The sequence below is a fragment of the Grammomys surdaster genome, unplaced genomic scaffold, assembly GCF_004785775.1.
Source record: "Grammomys surdaster isolate TR1022 unplaced genomic scaffold, NIH_TR_1.0 139, whole genome shotgun sequence".
NCBI lineage: Eukaryota > Metazoa > Chordata > Mammalia > Rodentia > Muridae > Grammomys > Grammomys surdaster.
In genome coordinates this window covers 8,684,366-8,704,697 of record NW_021604597.1, presented here as the reverse complement: position 1 = coordinate 8,704,697, position 20,332 = coordinate 8,684,366, and the positions used below count along the sequence as shown (strand labels likewise).

At 41.9% G+C, this 20,332-nt stretch overlaps 1 protein-coding gene across 1 annotated transcript in view; it reads left to right on the top strand.

The window, feature by feature from the left end:
- The window catches only part of Erich6 (glutamate rich 6), a 24,959-nt gene extending 4,944 nt beyond the window's left edge, over positions 1-20,015 (top strand). The window contains 13 exon segments of the mRNA XM_028763591.1: positions 2,756-2,850; positions 3,627-3,689; positions 4,012-4,067; positions 4,164-4,280; positions 7,002-7,112; positions 9,220-9,377; positions 9,972-10,083; positions 14,027-14,104; positions 14,787-14,839; positions 14,841-14,891; positions 15,853-16,014; positions 17,290-17,518; positions 19,752-20,015. Coding sequence (XP_028619424.1) covers positions 2,756-2,850; positions 3,627-3,689; positions 4,012-4,067; positions 4,164-4,280; positions 7,002-7,112; positions 9,220-9,377; positions 9,972-10,083; positions 14,027-14,104; positions 14,787-14,839; positions 14,841-14,891; positions 15,853-16,014; positions 17,290-17,518; positions 19,752-20,015 — 1,549 coding nt within the window.
- The last annotated feature ends 317 nt before the right edge of the window (positions 20,016-20,332 follow it).

The following is a 20,332-nucleotide window of genomic DNA, read 5'->3' as shown; positions in this document are numbered from 1 at the left end:
AGAGAGAGAGAGAGAGAGAGAGAGAGAGAGAGAGAGAGAGTTTTAATGCCCTAAGAATATAGCCAACATCAGTTCAACTCTATTTTCATTTGCCTTACTGCTATTTTCACTGCAATGGGGCACTGAGGCACTTTAAAAGGCAGATTGTGGTAGTTTTAGTGAGAATGGCTCCATAGGCTCACGTATTTAAATGCTTAGCCATCAGGGAGTGGAGCTATTTGAGAAAGATTAGAAGGATTAGGAGGCGTAGTCTCATTGAGGAAGTAAGTGGGGGGGGGTGGACTATGAGGTTTCAAAGGCCCAATCTCCCTCTCCCCTCTCCCCTTTTCCCTCCTCCCTGTCCCCTCCCTACTCTTCTGCCTAAGGATCAGGAAAAGCTATCAACTATTGCTCCAGCACTATGCCTGTCAGCTTCCTACCATGTTGATCATGGACTAAAACTGTAGACAAGCCCCCAGTTAAATGATCTATAGGAGATGCCTTGGCTATGGTGTCTCTTCACAGCAATGAAACAATAACTAAGACACAGATGAAAGTGACAAAATAAGTTTTGGACCAAGACAGAAGCCTCTCTGACTCTTTTAGACAGCCTTTTGACTCCATGGGCCTCCATTTTCTTGCCAGTGAAAAGGAAATACTAAGGCTTTGGTTAGCTTTTGTGAAGGTAATTAAAATATCGCAGGTAAAGCAATATTCATTTCTACCTAGTATGCTCTCCACAAAGTAAATTTTGTGGCCATTCTCATTTATCTTCCACCTAAAAATTCCATGCAAAAACTTTAGTGGAAGACTAAGGAAGGCAAAGACATTTGCATGAATAATGTGTTCATTTTTTGTTAGTTATTGCATTGGGGGTGGGGATAGGGGAGAATACACAGCAAATGTCTTGAGATTTCCCTCTCATGTTGCTTTACTGTTAGTACCCACAGCTTGTCTCTCAGGAAAGTTAGATAAACAAGATTCCCTCAGAGACTTGCATAAGTGGCCTCTGCAGAGGAGCTCTTTGCCTATTCCAGGACACAGTTGCTTCAGAAGTGAAAAACAAAAGCATTTCACTGATGCAGTGTGCCAGGAAACTAAGTGTCAAAATGACAGAGGAAGACACAGTTGAACTCTGGTGGGAAAGTAACAATGCTAAATTGATGAACTGAAATAATGTTGTTTGATCATTTTAGAAGATACAATTCCTTAATTAAAATGTCAAAAAATAAGGGAGATTGGAAAACATTTACTTGTTATCACTGGAGTTATTAAATTCTTACTTCCCTGCATTAATCAAAAAGCTGATTAAAGTACTCAGAGAAGGAATAGAAGTCTCTTAATTACAACATGTTTGCCATAACTTCAGCACTTTTCTTTCTTTTTCCCCCCTTTCCTTCTCCCTCTTGCTCCAGCCCCGCTCCCTCCGGCTCAAAGTACACTGCAGCTGTCTTCAGACACCCAGATGAGGGCGTCAGATCTCATTATGGATGGTTGTGAGCCACCATGTGGTTGCTGGGATTTGAACTCATGACATCCTGAAGAGCAGTTGATGCTCTTAACTGCTGAGCCATCTCACCAGCCCCTAACTTTAGTACTTTTCAAAAAGTCTATATAACTTCTTAGTGTTCAGGAAATATAGTCAGCCAAGCTCAAGGCCAGCCTGGTCTGTAGAGCAAGTTCCAGGATAGCCAGGCTACAGGGAGAAACCCTGTCTTGAAAAACAAAGCAAAACAAAGGTTTGCATAATTTCTTGTGTGTGCTCACATATGTATATGCAGTGTGTATGCATGTTTTCGTGCTGGTGTAGTCATGCCTGCAGAAGCCTGTGGAGACCAGAAGTATCTTTGTTTATTGCTCTCTGTCTTGTCTTATCTGAGATAGTCTCTCACTGAACCCGAAGTTCACCTTTGTGGCAAGACTGCCTGGCCAGAAAGCCCAGCCCTATATCATTTTAAACTAAAGAAAATGACCACTTTGTGCTAATTTAAATTTATGCAGATGTTCAAATGTGCACATTACTAGCACAAGCAAGAGAGTTCCACACATGCACAGATATGGTGCTAGTAAATCCCTATAGGGAAAAAAAAATGTTAGAAGCCTCCAGGATCTAGAAAGTGTTGAGTTTGAGCTGGGCCTACTGAGTCTATGCACACCGACTGCAGTGCATATCGTCTCTATCTCTACCCTCATGGTTACTGTGAAACGTTAGGGATTCTCCTGTGGCTCTCTGTGAGTCTGCAGTCCTCACTTCTTCAGAGAATGTTTACTAAGCATCTTAGGCAATCAGGAGCAACAGGTCACATTCTGTTTGATGGACAGTCACGGAAAGGGCAAATCTTTCCCGCTTTCTCTCTTCTTGAGAATCAGAGACAATCAATCTGCACTGTGGTCTACTTGCCATATCAACTATATATTATGGAGTCTCCCCTTTACCATTTACCCTCATGGGCCTGAATCTCTTTAGAACCCCACCATTCCTGTCTGTCTATGGTATTACATAACTCCTACTAAAACTCTGACCCAAAAGGCCAGTTCTCACTGTCCCTCATGGACCACAGATCTGAGTACTTTCAGGAACACTTTCCAAAGAATTTATTTGATCAAACATATCATGTTTAATTTTACTGAAAATATAGGAATGGAAGAAAATATTTTAAAAGAAAACATCAGAACTTTCTATGGGCATATATTATTCCACTAAAAATATACTCTGTAGAGTTAGACTTGCTAACAACCATATAATTACACTGTAACATTTTGATTTAAATTTCAGAAATCTGTACCCAAGTTTGTATGAAAGAGTTCAGATATCAGTACAAACAGAGGACGAAAGTTGGCTTCAACGCATTTCTACTAGAAAGGAAATAAGTGAGTCCTTTGCTTGTTTAGGTTTTATTGGGAGGTTGGCTTGCAAACTGCAAGTTGGACTAGTATGGAAGGGCAGTAGAGCTGATGCTGAATCTGGGCAGTACACATAAACATTGAGATGTTGGGCAAATTTGTTAATCTCAACAACATCTGTTAGCCAAGAAACAAGCCCTCGGGTGGCACCAAACCTTCTGGCCCTTCCCAGCATCCCAAATGGACTAAGACAGCATGGCCACCATACCACATCAGGAGTGGCTATTTCTCTGAAATGACTACTTGGTAGTCCATTATAGGGTCACGAGATGCTCCAAGGTTAGTTGTTCTATTAAGCCCAGATAAGGCCTTAATGATTGGGCATTAATTTTTATGCTTGAACTAGCACTTTTGTTGACTCGATGCCTTAAAATATATTTCAATGTTTTCTTCAGATAACAGACATTCCCCATGACAGATCACCTTCTAATCCTGTCTCTAATGACTCTCTTTGTCCCTGCTTGCTCTGGGACAGAGAGGGCTGTTATGGCTCAGCATCATCTTCTTTGTCTCTGGATTCATCATTCCGACTCTAGCTGCTTTAAACCTAAGAATTTATGCAGAGTGGTTGGTGGCTGTGCCTATTGTTCAATCAGTGTTTAGGGAAAGGAGGGGAAATTCAAGATGAAACAAACGCAAGCACTTATATCTCTATGATTTTTTTCATACTCAACTTGGTTTCTCTTTTTTAAAGATTGATGATAAATATATACATACTTTGTTGTTGTTGTTGTTGTTGTTAGAACGAATACCATCCATTGAGATAACAGAAGCACCCCCAGAAAGTCCAGCTTCTAAGTTAAGAGGTAAGCGGTTGCTTGTTTTCATCTTCTTCTGCTGGAAAAGACAAATTGTCAGTAAGGAACAAATCTGATTTGTACAGTGCTGAGAATGTACCGTGGCAAGCAGTGCAAGTGAAGGGCTTGGGGGAGGGGGAGGGTGCATGTGTATGAGCACATGCATGCATGTGCATGTGTGTGCATGAATGTGTGTACATGCATACCTTTTCCTGCTTGAGTATGACATCCTAGTAGGTTTGGATGGGGGAGAATCTCTAAAATAGAGAAAAATAGAGCATACTGTAAAATGGTTTGCCATTTTTCATTTGAATCCATCCTTTCTCTTCAGGAAATTGGGTAATTAATCCTGAAGAGCCCAAGCTAAGCATCTTATGTGAGATGGAGGTAAGAGCGATTTGTCATAATAACTACTGCATTGTTCTTGTAAAGTTACTTATTCAATCTTTAATTGTTTTTTTTTCTCTCTCTCTTCTTATTTAGTTTAATGAAGACTTTGTAAATTTATTTGAAACTTCTCTAAGGACGTTACCCAGCATTGGGCCACCGGCTATTCTGTCATATAGAAAAGATTACTCGTATATGGACATTAGCTTTAAGGTACTTCAGTTCCTCTGCTTTAGTATTGCTGTAAAGGGCCAATGGGGCCACACAGTGACTTGTACAATAGATGTGAATACAGTCTAAAAGAACCAACGCAAAGGGTTCCTTTACTTAGACTAGCACATGAGGTGGCTTCCTAACTCCTCCCATCTGAGTGCTGTAGAACAAAAGAGCCTCTGCCCTATAGTTCAGGAGGCCACAAGTCTGGATCTGGGTGTCAACAGGGTCACCACTATAGGGAGACTCCCTTCATTTTCCTGGCTTTACAGACTGGTGGACAGTGTGTAGCCCTCTTTGGCTGGCATTTGTATCCTGCAAGTCTCTGCCTCGGTATTCACTGGCTTCTTGTTGGGTCCTTATGTCCAAAGACCCTTCTCTACTGACACCACCAATAATAGCAGATTAAACCTATCCCAATAACCCCATTCTAACTTGGTGACCTTCATAAAGACCAAATAAAGTCCCATTTCCAGATACTAGAGGTGAAACATTCAATGTATCTTCCGGGAAGACACAATTCAACCAACAGTAGTGGTCACAAAGCCTAAAAATACAAGTGAACCTTTGCCATATTTAATGATATTAAGGAACCAGTTAATGCCAGTATTTGATAAGCTAGATAAATGTTTCCTTAGTAATTCCGTGGGCCAGAGTGGTAAAGGAATGGCCAGAAGCAAAGCTATTGCCCAATCTAGGATAGTATACAACCGTGTGAAGAGAATGCACACTCCCAGATCCAAATCCCCTTGATGACATCTTCTGAGATGTACTAGGTGATGTCTTGTGTGCATAGTAAGGGTAAGTAAAGAGTTTTGTCCCAATATCATAGCACATATGCAGGACTGAGGATGTACTGATGTGTAGCTCATTGCCGTTGTGCACAGCAGTTGAACTGTGTGGCACTAGCAAAGGGCAATACCTTAGATACCAGGTAGCATAACACCAATAACTATTTGTTGAGCTGTTTACTCTGCTTTGGAAACCTGATAGTCACTCTATAGACTCTTTAGACTGAAATTTTTAGCTGAACAGAGCCAGAAGGGCTTATATCAAGAGTGCTCTTGAGCTGGTGGGATATACTCTTCCTCTGACTCCCAGAAATGGGCTTGACCATAAGAAGAATGCCTTGTGGACTCCCCCAGGGAGATATAGTGGACAAGGCTGGTTCCTCTGGATCAAGAGGCAGACTTGGCTGGTAGTATTAACATTTGTTGAGTTCAGGCATGGTAGTGGCTGGCTACCCTCTTCCTACCTTCTTCACATGAAGAGTCCAGTGGCACTCAAAGTCTTTCAAAAAGCTCTTTGCTTCATTTTCAGGTGCAGGAACAAAAAGACTCATGAGCCAAAGAATGCACCACCAAGTCTCTTGTATAGAAGTAGTCACCATGTCATAGTCATTACCATTTCACTTTTCATCATCTCCGCACTGGTTTTGGTGGTGCATTAAGCTTATTATGGGACGGTTTTGACATTCTACAGATGTCTCTATGTGAGTGGCCAATCCCCATCTTCATTAGCTAACTTGGTCACCTTTAGAACTGGATACCCTGTCTCTCAGGATAATTTTCATGGGATATATAGATGTGCTAGTGCCATTCATGCCCCGAAAGGCACATCTGAATCTTTTTCTAAAGGATTTTTCTGAGACCTAGCTACTCACTTGCCAAGAATCCTCTGAAATCATAGCTGTAACAAATACCAACATGGTCTTAGTGTAGTAACCTCTCACAGTTACTTGACCCATCCTGACTTCTGTTTTGCTTCTTTCTCCTCATCAGCTTCCTCTCCTCCTGAATTGCCCTTTGGAGCTCAGAACTCCAAGCACAGGTACCCCAGGAAGAAAAGACTCTAGCTTGCTGTAGAAAGTTGGTAACTGTACATGGTGAATGTCAGATTTCCCTCACAGGCTCATGTATTTAACTACCTAGTCCCCAGCTAATGATGCTGTTTCAGAAGGTTGTGGAATCTTTAGGAGGTAGAATCTTGCTGGAGGAAATGGGTCCCTAGGAGTAGGTCTTATGGGTCACACAGACTGTCCCATTCAGGCCCTAGATCTCTGTTTCCTGACTGCTGAGGCAATGTAACCAGCCACTTCACATTCCTGTTACAAAAGCCACAAGGTACTACCATGGCCATGCCTTCACTGCCATGATAGACTCTATCCTCTAAGTCACAAGCCAGAAGAAACTCTTCTTCATTAAAGTCAACTCTGTGAGGAATTCTGTCACAGAGACATAAAAAGTAGCAAACATGTATACTGTAATGACAAGGCTTTTTCTTCCTAGCATTTACAGGTTACATAGTATATATTTCTGTCCATTCCACTCTGAGGTCATCCTTTCTGTAGCTTTCTTCTCCCATTTGCATAGCGCCAAAGCACTTGACTTTGCTTTGCATGACTATGCCAGAGATTAGCAGTCAAAATGCCCTGCAGGGCTCCTTAGTCCCTTCTAACACTTGAGTGGAAATGATGTCACATGCTAGACCACGCAGATCTTTGCTGGCTCGGTCCCTTCAGCTACAAAATCTCAGGCCCTTAGAAGTTCTCCATCAAGTATTTCTGTGATGATTGTTCTCAAATAAATTGGCACATCCCCCATCATCCCCCATTGTCTTTGTGGCTCTGCTAAGCATTCACTCCCCACAACCCCACTCCTATTACTCCTAAGCTTGCTGGGCCTTAGGACACTTCTTCACTTTCTCTCTCTTTCTCTGAAGGATGAACAAGAGCTGGAACCCATATGTGAATTTTGTGGAAGTGATCTACAGTCATTGTTTTTTAATTTGGACAGTTCCTCTGATGACATTCAAACCAAACGAAAAGCATATGTAAGTTAGTTCTAAATAAGATTTGATTGAGGACCGTGTGCTATTTTTAAACATATGTAGTAGTTTCTCCTGCTTCTGTCTCTTACGTTATCATTTTTAAGGGTTAGGTGTTAGCTGTTAAGGAAATGCCAATCACATCCACTAGGAAGCTGTAATTTAAAAGACTGATAATAACATGTTGACAAAGCTCTGTTGGAACTAACAGTATGTTTAGCCTGGTGCTGTGACACATATATACCATTCTAGAACTCAGGAGGGAAAAACAGGAAGGTTGAAGGTTTGAGGCCAGCTTGGTATACATAAGGGCCCTGGGGGTGGAGGGGATGGATAAAGGAAGAGAGGAAAGAAGAGAGAAACTGCTAGCAAATGCTCAGTCCTGTGGTCACTGAAGAAGTTTCACAAAGAAGAAGAGAGCCCTGCATGCGATAGACTTGGTGATGGGGAGTCAGAGGTTGAGGATGACCATTTAAGAGCAGTCATCAAAGCTTATCATGTTACGAGAGAAGCTGACAGAAAAACTCAACACAGACCATTTGAAGGTCATTCGTTCATTCCACATTTGAAATAAATTGGAAAAGTGAAAAAAAACCAAACTTGATAAGTGGATGCCTCATGAGAAAAACATACACACAAGGAAGAAAGGAAAGCACACCATTGTGAACTGTGAATCTCTCATTCTGTGCAACCTCAACAAACCATTTGTCAATCAGATGGTGAGAAGCAAATAAAAGTAGAAGGTATCACTGACAACCAGCGACACCCAGCTTTGTGGCTAGACCAAATAAAAGCTCCAAAGCATTTCTTAAAGATACACTTACACCAAATAACGCTCAAAGTCACTGATTGGCAATCTGCTAGTGATTTTGAATCGAGGTGAAACCATTGTATCTGATGTATGCTCGGTAAACTGGTGAGATCTTAAAAAAAAATCCTCTACTGCCTGTCATTCAAAAGTTGAATGAATTGAGCCAGGAAGTTTTGCTTCATTCACCTGAGCCCTTGCCAACCAACTACGACTTATTTAAACACTTTGACAACTTTTTCAAGAAAAACACTTCCATAATTGACAGAATTTCTAACAGTTTGTTGAGCATGGATTTTTTAAAAATAATTTATTGCTCTTTAAATATTATATCCTGACTGCAGTTTTCCCTCCCCCCACTCATTCCCAGTCCCTCATCCCTTGATTTCTCAAAATGTATAATTATGAGACCACATTCCTTATAAGGAAATAGAAATGAGGTAAAGCAAGCTCATTATCATTCCTGGTTGATGTTATGAGATTCAAAAGTCCCCATAAAAGCCGGGACACAGTTCTCCTCTACCCTAGATCCACACCCCCTCCATTTCCCTTCAGAAAAGGGCAAGCCTCCCAGGGATATCAACTAAACATGGCATAACAAGTTACAGTAAGACTAGGCATATAGCTTCATATCAGGGCTGGACAACTTAGTAGGAGGAAGGGTTCCCAAAAGACCTGATAAGATGCAGGGAATTATTTCAATTTTGTTGTGTCTGAAAATTGAGAAACTTTCTGATACAAAGACATGATTGCCATTCCTGGTACAAGCAGTACATTTGTAGTTAAGGTAGGGCACAGAAACAGGCTTAATCATAAACAGGAATGAACCTAGTTTGTCTTTACTAGAAGATGGCTTTTAAGCCTAAGATGGAGGCAGGCTGGTTCTCCTCATGGTAACACAGGTTGTATTCCCAGTGCTTGGGAGATGGAGACCGAAAAATTACAAGTTCAAGGTCATCCTTGGATACATGGAGAGTAGACGTGGATAAATGTCTCAAAAATAAAGAAAGAAACCGATTTGTGATTTGTGGCAGCTCTGAGGAGCGGGGTCCACTGTTTGTGGGTACAGACTTCAACTGAACTGACTGGTGATGGGTGCTCTGAAGTACTGAAAAAACAGCTGAAATGAATCTTAGAGGCTTGTGGATTGTGTGGTGTGTGACCTTCACCTCACCAAAGCTAACAGAGGATAGAGGAGGTAGAGCCTCTTGTTAGCCACACCTCACTGCGGTTTGGGGGGTTCATCCCCTGTGACCTTCTTTACCCACTATCCATGACAAAGTCATAGCTTCCTTGCTTTTTCAGAGGACCTGCTGTGTTCAGTTTCAAAATCTTCTTGATTATATCAATGAGGAAATGCTAACCACCAAAACCCCCGAGATGGAATTAATCAGTATCACGCCTCACGCAGCACATGGCAGTGAAATCGACAGGCTCAAGGCAAAGGAAAAGGCTTTGCAGAGGTAACTCGGGCCCTGGTGCTGAGCCAGATGGGATACGCTGACTGAAGAGTGTCTCATAAAATGAAACTTGGTTTCTCAAAACATAGAATTATGAGACTGCATTCCTTATAAGGAAATAGAAATGAGGTAAAGCAAGCTCATTATCATTCCTGGTTGATGTTATGAGATTCAAAAGTTCCCATAAAAGCCAGAATATAGCTCAGTAGCAGAATACCTCCCTTGTGTATACAGGGCCACAAATTAAGTCCCTTGCACCACACACATACACAGACACACACACACACACACACACATATACAGATACTAAATAGTAATAATAATACTAATAATGATGATATTGGGGACAAAACCTAACGAGCTCACTGACTTAAAGTAGAGGTGGTCAAACATAAATTATCAGGGCAATTCAGAATTCCTAGGCTGGAGAGATTTGCCCATAGGACCACTTGCAGGCTCTGACTACATAAACTGGATTCATGAGTGATGAAAGATTAAAACAACAAAGGATGGCACGTGACCGGGTGAGGTGTGAAGAGCACTGTTTCCACTTTCAACCGCCACTCAGACTTACGCTTGGTTGTTTTGATTCTGTAGAAAACAAGAGCGGCAGATGGCCAGGCATTTTGCGATCATATCACATGAGCAGAGCCCCACAGGAACAGATGACGGTAAGACTTTTGTCATGGATGCCCTGCATCATCAGAAACCTCACATGCTGGGCCAAGGCATCAAATTGGCATACATTAAAATAATGCTGAAAATGTTCCTTTGTAAGTATCAGAAAGCCTGTATCTGGTAAAATGAGTCAAGAGATATGGGGTTCAGGTCCTCTGGCTTTTAGAGTTCTTGGTCTCTGTCCCATCGTTGGTTGAAATAAAGTAGCTGCATCTCAGAATGCCTCTTAGTGGCTGAGTACTACCAAGTCTGTGTCTCTTGTGTTAGGGAGCATCCATTGCGCTCTGTTCTCAAACTTGTATGTGGGAAATCTGTCTAAAGACACCTGAATATTTCCTTCCTGTGCTCACCAGGGCTAGTCAGTATAGGTCAGAACTGGGGCATTTGAAGGAGAATTGAATTGAGCATCAGAAATCCTAGCTTTATACGTTTGATGGCCTCCTCATGGACCAACTAATTTGGAAGAAATAACTTCGTTTTCCAATCAGTGTCAAATTTCTTCTGTTATGGAAAAGATACTTAAGGTAGTCAATGTAGTTTGTATTTTTGTAACTAAATATGTAATACTGTAGGGAGCTTCTTGAAATTCATTGTTACATACAGAAACTAAAATCCACAGGCATGGTAGCACACAAGTCTAAATTCTAGCCAGGCAGGTCTCTGGGGTCTTGAGCCCAGCTTGTCCCACAAAGAGTTCTGAGCCAGCTGGCGCTATATAGTTGAGACCTTGACTCTAAAAAAAAAAAGAAGAAAGGAAAGAGAAAGGAAGGGGGAAGGAGGGAGAGAAGGAGGGAAGGAGGGAGGGAGGGAGAAAGGAAGGGGGAAGGAGGGAAGGAGGGAAAGAGGGAGGGAGGGAAGGAGGGAGGGAAGGAGAGAAGGAGGGAAGGAGGGAAGAAGGAGGGAAGGAGGGAAGGAGGGAGAAAGGAAGGGGGAAGGAGGGAAGGAGGGGAGGAGGGAGAAAGGAAGGGGGAAGGAGGAAACAAGAGCATAGGAATTCCACATAATAAAAAATCTCTTAGAGGAATGTTCCTTTTTTATTTAATAGAAAATTTCAATCATTTTTAATCAAAGAAACTCCTAATTTTAATTTAATAAAAGTCCTTAGTTTTCTTCCTTTAAAACAAAAGTTTGCTATATCAATGCATTTGCAACAAGGGTTTGAATTTTTATTTTATTATAAAGATTTTTTTAATTCAAAGCACAAATATACCTTCATGCTATTCTTCTCCCAGTGGATACGAAGCATTTGAAGACAATTTCTTACCAGCTTTCTGTAGATATACCGCAGACTGCGGTCACTGAAGACAAAGTTGATCTTCAGATGACTAATGCCTCCATCACCTGCTATGATTCCTGGAAAACATGTGGAAAGGTAACTCTCTTACAGTTTGTTTGTTTGGTTGGTTGGTTGTGATTTTTTTAAAAAATTCAATTTTGATTAAAACATATAGTAGTTCTTGTGGAGCCTTGCTGACGGCCAATTAGCTATCTTTCAAAAAGAGCTGGCTCAGACTTGAGACTGCAACTGCTTCTACGCTTTACATCTTTTTAATATTCTCAGGTAAAACCTTTTGACCTTAGAATTTGACAACTACACACTAAAGACCACCTCACACTCTTAGAAAATTAAAAGGAAGAAAAATCACCAAAGTTCTAACTACTTCCTCAAAACTGCATTAGCATTTGAAGTATTTCATGTTTGCAGTGAACCTTTAATGCTCCCAGAGTTAAAGAGGAAGAACTTTAAAGGGGGCAGGCTACCCTTAAATGAGCTGATGCAATCTCCACAAGGTTCTGAGAAGAGTGTATTCTATGTATATTGAGGGAAGTCTTCATAAGTTTCTTTTCACTTTTATGTAGACATTAAAGTGGAAAGAACCTCTAATTTCTAAGACACTCTGGAAGAAACCCAAAGGGAGATGTAGACCTCCATGGAATATGGTGATTTAAGCCAGGGGAGGGATTAAACTGGGGGAAGAAGAAGCAGGGCCAGAGAACAGTCTATACTTGGACTTCCGCAAGCATGTGTCCCTGATGGATGCTCTGTGCTGCTGCACAGCAGTGATGGAAGAAAGTCTCTTGAATGTGTAGTTCTGGGCCAACCTTGACTGGACAGCCATATGTTTTATTAATATAATTGAAAAGACTACCTTGTACCATCGTACCATATGTAGAGACAAATTTTAAGATCAAGTACCTAAATACAACATACAAAACTATAAAGACTTTCTTTGCATGTTTAAAATGTGTACTACTGGGGGACTTCACACACGCATGCAGTGTGTTTTGATCATACTCATCTCGGGCGCCTCCAGCTAACTCCTCCCGGATCCAGTTTTCATCCCTCACCCCAATCCCTCCCCACTTCGTGTTTTTTTGTACAACTCAGTCCAATTTGTGCTGCCACAAGGTAATTTTTTTTTAACATCATAAAATGGATTTAGACCTAAAACCAATATTTGCTAAGGATTTGATTAATTAAAATTTAAAATTTAAAACCAAGCCCAAACTGAAATATCATTTAAATTACATATGATATATCTTTATATATCTTATATCCTACATTTATAAGGAAGAAGAATTTTTATAAATCAACGTTAAAAAGTTCATTTTTCTAGGTATGGTAATGTCCACCTTTAATCCCAGCATCTGGGGCAGAGGTAAGCAGACCTCCTTGAGTTCAAGATCAGCCTTGGTTGATTCAACATGTCGAGTTAAAGGTTAGCCAGGACAACATAGTGAGACTCTTTCTAAGAAAACAAAGAGAAAAGGTCACTGCCGACTGTCCCATGCTGTTGAAGGGAGGCCCAGCACATTAAGTAGAGAACCAGTTTGTACCACTGTGCTCAGTGCATTAGCCCAGCAGATGACAGTTACTGTCACTCTGTTGTGCGTGTAGGTCATCAGGAACGAGCTCCTGGAGAAGAGCTACAAGCACGGAAGCAAGTTTCTCACTTCCTTTCCTGATGGGACAACACAAATATTGTATCCTTTCTTTTCATCTGTCATTGTATTGGTTTTACTTCAAAAAAAGAAAACCAGGCAGGGCCTGAGGGCATAGGCTTGTAGCCTCAGCTACTTGAGGGGCTGAGGTAGGGGAGGCTAAAGCAGGAAAATAGCAAGTCCATGGCTTGCCTGGCCAACTTAGAGTGAGCCTATCCCAAAGTTTTTTTTTTTTTTTTGGGGGGGGGGGAAGAGCTAAGTAGGATGTCTTTGGTAGAGTGTTTCACACATGGAGGGGAAGGAAGGAAGAAAGGAAGGCTGGGGGAAGGGAGAGAGGGAGGGAGGGAGGGAGGGAGGGAGGGAGGGAGGGAGGGAGGGAGGGGAAGGAAAGGGAAGAAGGGAAAAGGGAAGAGAAGAAGGGAAAAGAGAAGGGAAGAAGGGAAAAAGGAAGAAGGGAAAAGGGAAGGGAAGAAGGGGAAGGGAAGAAGGGAAAAAGGAGAGAAGAAGGGAAAAGGGAAGGGAAGAAGGGAGAAGGAGGAAAGGGAAGGGAAAAGGGGGAAAGGGAAAGGAAAAGAGGAAAAGGGAAGGGAAGAAGGGAAAAGGGGGAAAAGGGAAGGGAAAAGGGAAGGGAAAGGGAAGGGAAAAGGGAAGGGAAAGGGGGGAAAAGGGAAGGGAAAAAGGGAAGGGAAGGGAAAAAAGGGAAGGGAAAAGGGAAAGGGGAAAAGGAAACGGGAAAAAGGGAAAAGAGAAAAGGGAAAAGGAAAAAGGAAAAGGGGAAAAAGGGGAAAAGGGAAAAGGAAAGGGAAAGGGGAAAAGGGAAGGGAAAGGGAAGGGAAAGGGAAAAAGGGAAGAAGGGAAAGGAAGGGAAGTGGAAAAGGAAAGAAGGAGAGGGGGAGGGAGGGAAGGAAGGAAGGGAGGGAGGAGGAAAGGAAAGAAGGAAAGAGGGAGGGAGGGAGGGAAGGAAGGAGGAAAAGAAGGAAGGATGGAAGGAAAAAGAACCAGGGGAACGAGGAGGGAAATACAAAAAAAATACATACTCTCAGAATTCTACCACCCAGAGGAAAGCTGGTAACATTTTAAAATTCACCTTCCCTTGCTCTGCCTTCCCTGTCCTTACATGCATATTTCTTTGAAATCCACTCAAGCATAGACTTAATTTTACAACTGGCTCTTTCATGTAATGTTAAAAGTATTTAAATGCCAATAGACATTGAGATCCAGAACTTTTCGTACCACACTGCTGTGAGCCTGTTCCAGCACTCAGGGGACAGCTCTCTGCCTTCCCTGTTACAGACTTACAACTTATTTCCTTGAATTAAATATTTAGGAGGAAACATTCTAGCTATGAAATTTGGACATTTTCCAGCTCTGATATGTTTTGACCCCTAATGCTCATGAACACAAAGTCACAGCCTATGTTCTTCATAGGACACTCAGATAGCCAGGCCATGGAGTTTGTGCATAAAAGTCATCCAGGATCTCTGGAGAAACAGGAAAAAACAAAAACAACAATAACAAAACAACAACAAAGAAACCCTTTTCACTGAGTGCCTCTTTGTGGAACAGAGTCCTTTTAAGTCAATGTCTCAAATGTTACTCAAACCCAACAATAAGCCAGAAAAATGAGGTCCATGGTTGCAAATGATAAGGCTGTACTCCACCCCTGTGAAAAAGAATGGGAGTTCTGTTTTATTAGATAATTTGCCCAGCTTTTATTATTATTGTTTTATTTCATGTGGCTCATAACTTTCATAGAAGCTGTGGCTCATTTGCAAAAGGGTTCAAACTCAGTCTTGACTTAACTTTACCTCTGAGCAGTCTGTGCATATGGACCCGATTAACACTAAGATGCTTAGTGTGCTTTGGTTTTGATGCTAGCGTGAATGGGATGATTTTTTCAAAATGTTCCCTGCTATACAAAGAAAGCCAATTGATTTGGTATGTTGGTCTTACAGCCTACAGTTACAGTCTGCCAGAACTCATTTATTGGTCCTGAAATTTCATTTTGTGGTCCTAAGGACTCTGTATACACAAATTCCAAATATGGCTTTTACCTTCCCTTCTAATCAGATATTTTCTTTCCCTAAACTTCCCATGGTTAGAACTTTCATATAAAATTGACTAGAAGGGGCCAGTGAGATGGTGGGTAAAGGTGCTTTCCCCAAGCCTGACGACCTAAATTCAGCCCCTAGGACACACATAGTAGAGAGAGAACTCAGTCCTTTAAGTCCTCTAACCTTTATATGTGTGCACACATGTGTACACACGCACACACACGCACAAATACACAAATATCTATTGAGTATAGAGATAATCATGCTTTTTTTGCTTTTTATTCTATTAATGTGGTATATTAGTTGATTTTTTTTCAAATGTTGAAGCAACTTTACACTCTTGGGATGAATTTAACTTTATCATGACACAGAAACCATATTTCTAAATTCTGTTCCTTGCAATTTTGTTGGGAATTCTTGCATTTTATAAATACATTTCAATTCATATAAAAGAATACAATAGTTTTGTATTAATAATACAAAATTATAATTGTAATAGTAATAGAGGCCGGGCAGTGGTGGTGCACACCTTTAATCCCAGCACTTGGGAGGCAGAGGCAGGCGGATTTCTGAGTTTGAGGCCAGCCTGGTCTACAGAGTGAGTTCCAGGACAGCCAGGGCTACACAGAGAAACCCTGTCTCGAAAAACAAAAACAGAAACAAAACAAAACAAAAAGTAATAGAGACCTTTTCTCTGAAAGGTCTTTAAGGTTACAGTTCCTAATTTCAAAGAGCTCCTCATAAGTTAACGTCACTCCACGAACAGTCAACAATCACTGGCTTACTCAGAGGACCTTATCTGATCTCAGCTATCCATCTGGAAACCTAGCCATTATGCGAATGCCCAACAAGACAGACGGTTTTATCTGTATAATCCAAGAGGACACGCCCACCAGCCCTGCTATCCTGGCACTGTTTGACTCCTCCGGCAGAAGCTCCTGCTATCACCCCAATGGAAATGTCTGGTATGTTTAGGTCCTTGCTGCTATTTTAGTATTTTTGATGATTTTTTTCACTGTTTTTAGTTGTATTTTTTTTCTCTTCAACACTAAGAAAGGCCTTACAAAGATTTGTTTAAGTTAATGGTCTTTAGATAATAATATAACTCAGAGACACACTACACTGTGTTGCTTTCTCTTGAGGTTCATTCCTAAGTAGAAATCATCCTGTCGCTGTGTCAGGCAATAATACATGAACGAAATCCCTGGATCCACAAAGCCTGTAAAGGCATTCTGCATGCACTTCCAGCAACACCAGTTCTATTACTGGAATCCACGGATGAAGGTGGAAGGAGAGATCTGCCTAGACAAAGTCATCCTCTGACGTCCACACGAATGTTCACAGGCAACCCCCACATGCACTCCATGCATACACACATAATAAAAGAGAAAGATCTAAATCTCTATAGAAAGATCCTGATTCCGTTTTAATTTACCAATATATAGACTCTATGACTCCATATTATTTCCTTTAATCTGAAAGAAAAATCTGGGTTCCAACTTCAGATACAATTTAAGCCTTTCAGAAAGAAAGCCTTTTTTTTTTTTTTTTTAGACACGCTCTTACTCTATAGCCCTAGTTAGTTGTACTTCCCTCTACAGGGCAGGCTGGCCTCAGATTTGTGACCCTCATCTTCTGAAGTGCTAGATACAGGTTATAAGCCACCAAAGTTGGCTTTTCAAATCACATGTAGGTACAATCTCACTCATAAAACTGTCAGTCACTGGCAAAGCTTGAACCTTGTCATTGCTCACCAAACTGGGACACAGTTAAGTATCTGTATTTCTAGTCCATAGTAGTAATCAATCCATTAACACGGTGTATAATGGTAAATTTATACTTATTCTTCAGGATCTATAGTAAGTCTGTGTTACATTGAGCAGAATGTTGTAATTGTCACCTATATTAATTCAACAAGCTGTAGAGGCCAGTTGATTTCAGGGATCTTAAACCACATGAGCTGAACTCTTGAGTTTTCTGACTGGTCCCAGCATCCTCAAAGTCTCTTCTCTCTGCCTCTGTACAGCACAACTGTGTTCTCTGTATGCTGAAGTTCCTTGAAGGCATATCCTGAATCTTTACCCTTCTTTTTTTTTACCCTGGTTTTTTTTTTTTTTGAACCAAGGTGTCACTCTGGCACTCCTCCCCCCACAACTCACTGGATGCTGTGATGGCAAAGGTGATGGTAGGGGTGAGCCACCACACCCAGGTCTATACTGACCATTCTGATTGCCTTCCAGGGTATACATCAACATCTTGGGAGGCCAATACTCAGATCAAGCTGGCAACAGGATACGAACCTGGAACTGGTCAAGTACCATGCCTTCCTCATCCTTTGTCTCATTTAAACCTGTCTTTCTGGCTTTGAACCATTACATTGGAATTCGCATCCTAGAACAAGACAGAGTCTCCATTAATTTTCTAGCTATGGGCCAACAGGCAACAATCAGCCTTGGAACCAAAGTAATGGTATGTGCATTTTAAAAAAATAGTTTAAGATGGGCATGGTGGCTCACACCTTTAATCCCAGCACTTGGGAGGCAGAGGCAGGTGAATCTCTTGAGAGTTGGAGGCCAGTCTGGTCTACAAAGTGAGTTCCAAGACAGCCAGGGCTATTACACAGAGAAACCCTGTCTGAAAAAAAAAGTTTAAATCATTTAGATGTTAAGAGTAAAATAATTTTCTTAATATTATTCCTGATCACATATATTTATGTATAATCTATATACTACAAATTTTGAGGATTCACAATGAAAGTTTCCTGTGTAACTAAAGCGCAACCTTACATTTTCTTCTCTCTTAAAATTCCTTTCAGTTCAGATTGAAGTCCACAGAGCATCTTTGAGTGTTCCTTGTGTGGATGCATTTGGCAGCCTCTACAGTCCTGTTTTAGGGTTGATGTTGTGAGGTTTCTGTTTCCTCCCTGCTATGGCAGAAAGCCCTAAGCTGGGTGAGGAAACCTGGGTTCTAACCTAGGGAAGAGCTTGGAAACACAAGCTCTGACTCTTTGGAGACACTGCTAGACTGCCTGGGTCTTCATCCAGCCATCATCTACCACATTCTGAGCTTCCCATGGGCTTGGCCCTGCCCTGCACTGGCTGAGCCCGACTGCCTCTCTTGACATCATGGCTGCCTTCTCACTGACAATGAACTCTGGAAGGACAGAACTGGCCCTCTCTCCTTCTTTTATCCTAGTGCTTAGTCAAAGCACACATTCCACGATGGCCATAATGTAGTGGTTAAGAACACAGACATCAAGTTACAGTCTATAGTTTCAAATCTCAAGTCTGCCCCTTGGGGATGTGAGTGAACTTTATTTTGCTTCAGCCTCTCACCTATAATGACTCCTCTCAGGTGCAGTGGGGAGTCTTTGGAAATGTATAATACTAAGCTTGGTACCTAGCACCGACTAAGCACTGAGCTAACAAAATCACCACACAGACACAGAGAAATAGTCACAGAAGCTGGTGTGCTTCCACGTGCAAAATGACTTAGGGCACACCTCTTAAACTCTGAGAAGCTTTACTTCGTCTGCTTTTAAAGGAGGAGGTTGCTCCAAGTTTTCCAAGTGCCTTCACCTTGGAAAACAGGGAATGCATATGCATTCGTGCATTTCATATAGAAACATGATCTCAATATTCAGCACACATGCAAAATCTCTTAGGACCATCAAACACAGGGAGACTCGGCCTGAAGTGTGTTCAGCATGATTCGAGGCCCCGTTAGTCAGTCTGGCTGTCTACCTGGGTTCACCTCTTAATACATTTCTTTCTTGGTTAGAAATGTACAGTGTGGATCTCTAATGCCAGCACATACAGTAATGTATAGCCTCCCTTTGGTACATTACTCTCACGGTAAGTACATTCTCTGAAACACAAAAATGTCCTCTCTTGGGCACCTTCACACAGATTCCTGCCCCTCACCCCACCCCCATTGCTTCTCTCCTTGTCTTTCGGAAATGAATTTTAATAAGGAAAAGGCATTTTGATGAAAAAAGGAACCCAATGCTAAGGATTTTTATTTTTCCCATTGTTTTCACAGTTGCTCTTTCTCTGGAGGGTGGGGTGAGAACTCAAAGTGTTCTTTGTGCCCCTGCATCCCTAACTGTTTGCTGAAGGCTCTGCTTCCACTACTCTTTAGCCTGCTCCACTGAGGACAAGTGCCCTCTTTGGTGGCCCTGAAGCTGCAGGCTAGGAGCAGCTACAAACGGAAGTGCCAAAGGGCGGAAGGGCGGAAGGGCGGAAGGGCGGAAGGGCGGAAGTGCGGAGTAAGGGAGGAAGCAGGCAGGGCAAATAAGGCGATGAGGAATGGACTCCAGGAGGCCAAGGCACACAGGAGTGTTAGTTGTTCCCAAGCGATCTTCTCTAGCAAGATATCCCTCTCCATACTTTTATCCTGGGCCTTTAGAGCACCCCTCATCACCTCTGCCCCACTAGATACTTTCTAGGGAAGAGACTATTTAAGGTAGATTTAGTAGATGCTCGTTAAATTTCGTGAATAAATTATAAGCTTCGATAGTGTCTGAAGTCCATTTGCTCTCTCAAGTCTCCACAGTTTGGCAATCTCTTTCCTCACTAGCAGTAAAATGGTCCCAATGCCCCACCTCCAGATCAGTGCTCAGGCCCCGCCCACCAGCCCACTTCTGTTCATTTCATGGGCACTCATTCTTGGCCCCTCTTTTTTTTTTTTTTTTCCTGACAAGCTCCATGATCCAGAGGAGGTTCCAGCCCTGAGGTTCCTGAGTAGTGATGACCTTCTGCTGTTTGCCAACTTAATAAAGATCCGGAGGCTGTTCAATAAGCTGGAAGGATGCATGAATTTCCCCGCAAGTCAAGCTTGGGAAAAATTAAAGCAACCTTCCTACCTTTCTTCACTCTCTCTAAAACTACTTGCCCTCTGCCATAATGCTGGCATACAGCCAAATATAATGGAAACAATTACAAATCTATTAAAAGAAGAGGAGTAAAGAAGTGTCGTAGGGCCTTTTTTCGTTTTGTTAAGGGTCTTTTAAGGGACAGAATGTAAGCCCCTTGAGGTACACAGTAACCAGGCCTCTCCTCTGAGCATTTCCAACCACCAGGTTCCACACACAGAACATTTAACTTCCCTAATGGCTGGACCCAGCCCACACCATACATAGTAAAAAGCCTAGGCTCTGGACTTGAAATCCCACCAATCCCTGTAGTATGAATATTTTAATAAATCCTAGGGCGGGGTTACTGCCAGCCTCAATGGTTCATGTTCCCATATCAAAGACACACACACACACACCACCACCGCCAC